At 38.3% G+C, this 8,600-nt stretch overlaps 1 protein-coding gene across 1 annotated transcript in view; it reads left to right on the top strand.

The window, feature by feature from the left end:
• Nucleotides 1-7,723: 7,723 nt before the first annotated feature.
• Nucleotides 7,724-8,600, top strand: part of LOC103781612 (annexin A10-like) — a gene marked incomplete at both ends in the record, with an annotated part of 5,958 nt that continues 5,081 nt past the window's right edge. The window contains one exon of the mRNA XM_008949335.1: nucleotides 7,724-7,805. Within this exon, the coding sequence (XP_008947583.1) occupies nucleotides 7,724-7,805 (82 nt within the window). The remainder of the gene's footprint in view (nucleotides 7,806-8,600) is intronic.

Genomic DNA, 8,600 nt, shown 5'->3' with positions numbered 1-8,600 from the left:
AGGAAGTGCATAGGCCAGACCTTTCCACCCCATTCTAGAGTATGCAGCAAAGGTATGAGGTGGCTAACAACTGGAGGAATAAATAGATTATGCATTCACCCACAGTATACGACAAAGCAAAGAAAGGAGTGAGCCAAGTCAGAAGCCAGGTCACTGCAGAATGAATAAGGCAGGTCATTCATCCAATTCCAATCTTATAGTAATTGCCAAGAAACAGCACCATTACATACATAATCCTCTTTCTACACTGGTTGTGATCTTGTCCCACCACCTCTGAGAACTCCGCTTGTAACAGACAAATAGCCCTTCCAATAACTGGAAACCCCACAGAGTACACCCACCACAAAAACAAACCCCCACTCACTGGGGGCAGAGCCAGCCTTTATACTGCTGACTTTAGAGGCAGGACACCTGGTGGTGATTTCCTAATTGGCTTTCACCCAAGGTTGGCCAGGCCCTGACTGAAAACCAAGAGGAAGGCTCTCCTGCCTGGTTGGGGGCATCATCCATATGTCAACCCTGATTCAGGGCTTGGGGCTTAGACCTCAGAACTTCATTTGTTCATCCAGCTGTCTCTACCAATAACTTTGAACTTGATGGTGGATTTCTATCATATTTGGAAAATATGAAAAGAAAATATAGAGAAACAGAAATTTCTTCTGAAGTTTTGTGAGAACACTGCTCAGTGGAGGTGAGGGAACAAAATTCATTTTCCAGTTAAAAAAATACAGCAGTTTAAATTCAACAGTCATTTATTCTATCAGCCTAGCATTAGCCAAGTAGTACATGCATACTTTGGACTCAGTCACAGGAAAAACCATCTTTTACTTAGCCAGCAGTTGACTAAGAAATGACCTGATGGACTGTGAATGTAGATGTGTATTCAAGGAACAAGGAGAAGAAATTCACTGCTGTTGTGGCTAGAGGAAGTAAGTAGGAATACAGAGTCAGAAGAATCTGGGGCATACCAGTTGTTGCTAGCTACAGTGCTTGCAGAACAACTTGTATCACAAACCAATGTATTTCAAAACAATACACCATCCTAATATCCACAAAATTTACAATCTTGCATCTAAATTGAGTGACACTGTTTGGCCAGCAAAACAGCTAGTAAGAACTTGTGAGGACAGAAATTTTTGAGGGCTGACTCTGAAGGAAAAGTTCAGTGTTACTGTATCCTGTGCACTGTACCTAACTAATATCTGAACATGCAAATCTGGAAAGAGACACAGAAGAACGCTTGGGTATCCACAAGGTTCATTATGAAAATCATGAGAACCTGCAGTCTGTTAGTACTAAGGATATTTGAAGGATAACTAGGTAAGAGAGGAGTTTAGGTGGTTATTATGTTGTGTAAAACAAAGCTTTACTGACTTGGACAAAGCTATGTGCATTTACACCAAGGACTAGCCCATATTTCTTTTTTATGCTTTATATCTCTATGATCCCTAAGGCAATATTTAGATATCCCCCTCCCTTTTCTTTCTTTCTTTTTTAAATGAACTATTATATTTACCATGAAAGAGCTGAATAATGAGCTGTCTCCACTGGCTGGTCTGATTCCAGATGCTTAGAAGTTGAGCTCAGCAGTTCCAATGTATGCTAAAGTCCCACTGGAAAGGTGTAACTACATTCAGATACTGGTGAAATAGTGAACAGCGTATTCACTGTGGGACCCACCCTAGTTTGTTACAAATAAATAGAGAAGGAATCTTCTCAATGTGATTGATTTATGACTGGTAAAGCTAACTGGCTTGCTATAGATTCCATACAGGCAGTATAGTTAGGTTCACTTAATATGCATAACCAACAACTTTTATTCTCTATACAAGTATCCAAGTCTGTGAGTCCTAATAGTCAAATCTCTTAGGCTCCATGCTCATCACACCTTCACTAGTTACCCTTTTGGGAAGTGAAAATGCAAAAATAAATTGCACAGGAAGTTCAGGGAGGTTTCATACTGACAGTGTACAAAATTCTTAACAGCATGATAACTCAAAGAGTCACATTACATACAGTGGATAGCAGTGGTAACTGACATAAAGATCAAGTCTTGTGACTGATCCTGCAAAACGTTTATAATTCTTCAAAGTGTATGTCTGGAATTGGTGTACACCATACAGGATTGAACCCTCAGAGCATAATGCAAGTTTCTTTATCACCCAATCCCATGTCACTGAGACCAATGGGAGCTTGATAACATTTACTTATCTTTAAAATTTTATTGGAAAAATTCCTGTTATTTTTTGGCTATAAAAAAAAATACAGAATGACTACATTGAATGGAGGGTTGGTAGGTCATCTAGCCCAGTGTCCTTATGAAAACAGAGTCAAAACTGAATTCAGATCAAGGTGGTTAGAGATTTGCCCAGCTCAGTTTCAAAAACCTCCGAGGACAGAGACTCCACAACCTCTTCATGCAACTTCTACTGTTTGGTTATCCCCACAAACTAGTAAAAAAATGTCGTCTTCACATCTAGGCAAACATTCCCTGCTTTGTTTTATGACTGTTGCCTTTCATTCTTCGTGCACCTTAGTAAAGAGCCCAGCTCTGTTGGGAAGGAGCTCCGGAAGGAAGAGACACACTCCAGGGGGTCGGCAGTCAGATCCGTTTATTGCCAAGTTCTACAGCCTCTTCTAGCAGACCAGAGACAGCCCCCGAGCTCCACAGGTTCACAAGCCTGTCCACACGCCTCAGCTGAGCTACAGATTGGATAATAATCACTGTCCACGCTCTGTCCATGCGCCCTGTCAGGCCTGGCATAGCTCAGAGTTGTTGTGAGAAAGCTTTCTGATGGTTACACACTTCTCTGGGCGAGCAGCCAACAGAATCCACCAACTACAAACATTTGCTATTTGGTAGATACTTTTGTGAATTTTCTCACTTACAGGAATCTCACTGTTTGCACTGATTGTTCAGCAAAACATGCCATCCTGCTCTGCAAATCACAGTTCCACACAGCTCCATGTTCTTCATGTTCTTCCCATAGGGACTGCAGAGCAGCTGTTGGGTCCCTCCAAAGCTGCCTCTTTTTCAGGTCCAGTTCCCTTAGCTTGTCCTTGCAGGGCAAATGCTCCAGCCTTTTAACCACCTTGGAGACTCTCCACTGTATATTAACAAGTTCTCCTCGCTTTCCTCACCAAGATGTAAAAGTTTTCCTCATTAAGGCCATAACCCAAAGCTCCCTGAAATCAGTACAAAGATCTCCACTGAAACAAACTATGAGATCTGGATAAAATCCTAGTACTGAGAGCGTTAAATGATCAAAAAACATCCCTGCTCTTTTCAACTTTTAAAAAGATTTCCGTTACATTTGAATCACAGTTTTGTTTTACTTTAGTGGGTGGGTTGTATTTAGAGAAATTACATTCAATGAATGTATGCCTAACTCTTCCTCTGACATCAAGACAGTCACAGCAAAACTTTCCACAGTTGTGGATTTAGCTTTGCCATGAAGCGTAATTTCAGCTCACAGCAAACAGCAACATAATGTTCATTTTAAGTGTGAACTTCAGGATTACAAAGTTGATGTGAGCATGAATCTCTAGATCTTTTATTCCACCCTCATCTCACCATCTGCATGACTTGAGCAGTTCTGCATTTCAACAGCTATGTCAGTTAGTTATTTTGCACTCCAATGAACCTCTGAATCACTTTTACTTGAAGAAGACAGACACAGAGCATACTTGGTTTTAGTCTGGAGAAAGAATACCATCTTGAATTTTAGTATTAACTACACAGTAGCTGGTTACAGATAAATAATTAAAATTGGACTTTCCTACAGAGGGAAATTCAGATATATTAAACCCAGGGTCAGAGAAAGCCATAAGGGCCTGGTCTGTCTTCCTTCCAGAAAATGAAAATAGTCCTTGATTCTTTAATATAAGCTGGTGTGGGTCTTAAAATCCCTTAAGGATTAAGGATATACAAGGGAATTTGGGTATTTTAGTAGATTTTCTTCTTCTAAAGTTTCAGGGATAAAGCAAATTTCAGCAGACTAAAGCTGAATTAACATTTAGAGTTCTGACCAGAAAGTTTTAACTTTAAAAGAGTCTTCTTTTTACAAATCAAAGAAATTTATTCAGTCTGTAGATGAAAGGCTGGCATTTCATTTTTATCATTATAAATTTTAATTTAAAAGTGTTGAACTAATTAAACAATAACTACTTAAATACTCAAAGTATTTCTCAAGAAAGGGAAGGCTGATATTAATGCAATCCTAGCCTCCCCCTCACCTTCAGCCACTGTTCTGCTGATCCTACTCTCCTGAATTCGTCTTTATTCTACATCAGCCTAGTGCTCAAAGTGCACAACACGCTCTTTACTGATTTTTGTCTCAGTTTACTAATGCTCTTGTTGGGCACATCAGTATTTTTCTTTGTGTTGTTTCCACCTAGGGTGGCTTCTGATAAAAGCATAGATTGGCTTCCCCTCCCCTCCCTTTTTTTTTTTTTTGTTTTAAAGATGATCACCACAGGAATTCTTGATGCTCTGTCTTATGGCAGTTTTCTGCTCATGTTTTCTATTTTGCAGAGAAAGCTGTAGTGATTCTGCAGGTTTTTATTCGCTTTGATTTATGATGTTGTCTCTGGTCCTGTAAAATATTTTCAACTAATATTCAGAATAAGTTATTGTAATGTGATTGCTGCCTCAAAGCTCTTGGAATCTGATGGTAGTACCAGTGCTATGGCCTTCCTAATAATTCATCCTGATTGATACGGAGTTGTTGCCTGAATTACTCATAACCCTGTTGGACATTTAATTCACTGGAGGGTGTTTAAAGGTTTATTTCTTTTCTATGCAGGTAACTTTTTTCTTTTACATAAATTTCACTTGACATTCAGGATAGTCTGGTACATCACTGCAGCCTTCTAGTATCTGATGGTGCCCTACAATAAAGCTGGAGAGGGACATTTTACAAGTGCCTGTAGTGATAGGATGTGAGGTAATGGCTTCAAACTCAAAAGGGTAGATTTAGATTAGAAATTAGAATGAAGTTCTTCACTATGAAGGTGGTGAGACACTGAAACAGGTTGCCCAGGGAAGTTGTGGATGCTCCAGCACTGGAAGTGTTCAAGTCCATGTTGGATGGGGCTTTGAGAACCTGATCTAGTAGGAGGTGTCCCTGCCCATGACAGGGGGCTTGGAACTATAAGATCTTTAAGGACCCTTCCAACCCAAACCACTCTATGATTCTGTGATTCTATATCTGAAATCATGAAATGTATTTTTTAAAATGAATACAAAGTAAGAAAAATGTCAACAGGGGAATGACTTAGCATCCTTGCAGTGACCCTCCTGAGGCATGAGGAAGAAAAGTCACCAGACCATACTATTAATTTCCCTGTGCGTTTCAGAGCTTAGGGGAGAAAAAAGTTGCGTAAGCAAAACAGAAACAGTCACAGACTCAATAGTCTAGTAGTGCCACACCAGGTTCCTTTAGATATTCCACCTATACAGGTAGTAATGTATAATATCAAATTTACTTATTTGAACATAAGTGACTTTACACAGGACTTTCAAGCTAGCAGAGTAATACAAAATGCACCAAAAATACAGTACAAATGTAATACTGATGAGATCCCCACTATTGGTGTCTCTGTGATATGCTCACTGTTGCAGTGCTGGCCACTGCCAGTCAGCCGGAAGGAATGCCTGAGTGGAAGCCAGCTCAAGCCTATTGCTCTATTCCAAATTATTCTGCTATTTGTTTAGTATTTATACTCCATGTTGGGCTGAGACACGTATTCACTCCCTTCATGATGATCTGGTTAACTCAGAGAGACATTCACAGGCTTTTAATGAGCCCAGGCATAAACATTTACATCATCAGTTCATCCACTCAACTTATTGATAGCTGCTTACCTAAACCAAAGGCCACCCTCAGCTCCCTTTGCATTGAGATAAAATCAGCTTTTTTCACACTAGTGCAGGTCAGTCACAACCTGCAGTATCCCCCCAGCTTCATGATCCCACTGCCTGGTGAACACCACTTGAAGAAGCATGTGTATTGTCAGCAGCTAGGATGCCATGGGGCTACATACTGTCAGTTTCTGAGGCTGATACCTGCAGACTGCAACCCTAAAGATAGGTTAAGTGACAAATGAGGTTCAGGATACGCTGACAATTCCCACACTGACAAAGGAAGACAGGATGGAGCACATCTTAAGGATCAGCCTGCAATTCCTTTTAGATCAAACAACCCACAAAAATTGGCATGGTCTCATTGTCTTCTTTATGGACAGTTTTATCTCCATTTCTCAAAAATATTTTTGTTCTCAATATTTTCCTGACTGTTTTAATGAGTAAAAAGGCACTATGTATTTTATGTTCAGTTGTAAAAGTAGGACCTTGTATTTAATTGATGATCAAACTGCAGAAGGATATTTGTATGCTGGAGAGTACTGGTTTTGTTGTCTAAAGGCATATTGCCCTATTAATAGTTTTTAAAGTAACTACTTTAGAATTCTTAAATTTCTGACCATACATTCTTCACCTTACTTAGACACTGAAAATTTGTTGCCCCTACCTTTGCCTGGTGGATCTAAAGTAATGATCAGCCATATCATATGTCTTCCTTCTCATGTAAAATATCCACTTCTTGCTTGGTGCTTTCTAATTCCTTTGCTGAATTTGCAAGCCCAGGGAAGCATGATTAACAGCTACACACAAAATCTGTATGTGTATGTCATTACTACTGGAGGCATAATATATAAAAGGCTTTTAAGGGTATGTAAAGTGAGCAAAAAAAACCATATTAATTTGTGTAATCAATGTAACTGCTGATCCTAGGAAGTATTAGTAAAAATGCTCCATTTGTATTTATAAAATAGATTTCATTTTTCCTTTAAAAGTAAATTTTAAGTTAACAGTGTCATTTTAATCAGATGTATTGACTGAGACCAGAAATCATCATAAAAGATAACCTTTATACTTGGTACATCTGGAAAAGGAGGTAGAATCCTCAGAGACACTAAAGATGTTAACCAGGGGACATAGATAAGTAGCTTTCAAGCTATTATTTTCTTCTGTGCAAGTATGGGTCTCAGATTCTATTAAAATGAATATATCAATTCTATATATTATTTACAATTTTCTTAAAAAGAATAACTACATTAAATAAAGGATCACTGAGAATAAGCTGACAATAATTTAATCAGTTACAAAGCAATTGGAAAAATGGTGTTGACTTCCACACAGCATATTAGAAAGTTATCTCACACTTAGCAGTAACATAATTTCTTTAAAAAATCAGTAAGTTTGTAAGCAGGCTATGTATATCATTCATCATTTTCTCAGTAGTCCTTTCAAATTAGAAATACTATGAGAAAAAAATACTGAAGACTGTCAGGGGTATCATGAATTAACATTAAGAGATATAATAATATTTTCAGAAAAAGGTTGGGAAAGAGATGGACACAAAAATGTTGTTATATTTAAAGAATAAAAAATAGGGTTTTTGAGGTGGTTTTTGGTTTGTTTTGTTTTCTTTGTTTGTTCATTTTGAGTCCTAACTCTGGCTAATGGCAACTTCCTCAAATATGGTCTACCTTCCTAGAGCTAACTGCAAGTTTAAGATCTATTGCATAAATTAAAACCTTTGCATCCTGTTCCCCATGAAACAAAGTTAATTTAAAGTTATGATCGTTGGTTTTCAACAGAATTATATATGCAGTGTTAGACATGTAAAATGTCAATTAATGACTGCTTTCTTTTAAGCAGATACAAGGAACGATTTTTCCTGCTCCAAATTTTAACCCAGTTATGGATGCCCAGTTGCTAGGAGGAGCCCTGCAGGGAATTAGTAAGTAACTTGACTGATTCTAACACATCTTTTTTTTTCCAGAAAATTCTCATAAAATAACAAGCATTAAGCTAATAAAATGTCCTGGTTTGAACTAGAACAAAACCAATTCTCTGTTCAGTGATTTAACTTGTCAGGAAAGTCTCTTCTACGTGACTGCACTTTTTGAAGTTAACGGCATATTTTTGCAGCCAGTGTCTGCTTCTCGAAGTGATAATGCTTGATGCTTATAGTTACTACTAAGGATTAGTTTGCAGAAAGGTTCTTGCTTATACTTGCTCCTACAGGAACCAAGGGCAATGCTAAATCTTGTTGGAGTGACATAAGTGAAAGGGTTGTGAGTAAAAGGCTGCACCTGTGGGGAGGAGCAGACAGGACAGGTGACCCAAACTTGAGTAGCAAGGTATTCCATTCAGTGTACATCATACTCAGGAGAAAGCTGACAGATCACAAGCTGAGGAGAACCCTGTTCTGCCTTCGATCCCAATCTATGAGTTCCTGAATCCAGTTTCCATCTGCTGCTGAGTTCAGTCTGCACTCTGGAGAAGTTCGATATTGGCTTTGCATATATTTATATATATTTCACTAGTTTCTTATTAAGATATTCTTTTTAGTCTTACTGTTTCATTAAAGCTGTTTTAGGATTTTGGTTTGGTTTGTTGTTTTTGTTTTGTTTGGTGTTTGTTTTGTGTTGGATTTTTGGTTTGGTTTTGGGTTTTGGTTTTTGGGGTTTTTTTGTTTCTTTCCTTTTTTTTTTTTTTTCCCCAGCCAATAAAGTTTCTCTCCTCTACTCTT

Source organism: Merops nubicus, unplaced genomic scaffold (genome assembly GCF_000691845.1).
Source record: "Merops nubicus isolate BGI_N331 unplaced genomic scaffold, ASM69184v1 scaffold821, whole genome shotgun sequence".
Classification (NCBI taxonomy): domain Eukaryota; kingdom Metazoa; phylum Chordata; class Aves; order Coraciiformes; family Meropidae; genus Merops; species Merops nubicus.
Note: the sequence above shows the minus strand (reverse complement) of the source record. Positions and strands in the feature narration are given on the sequence as shown.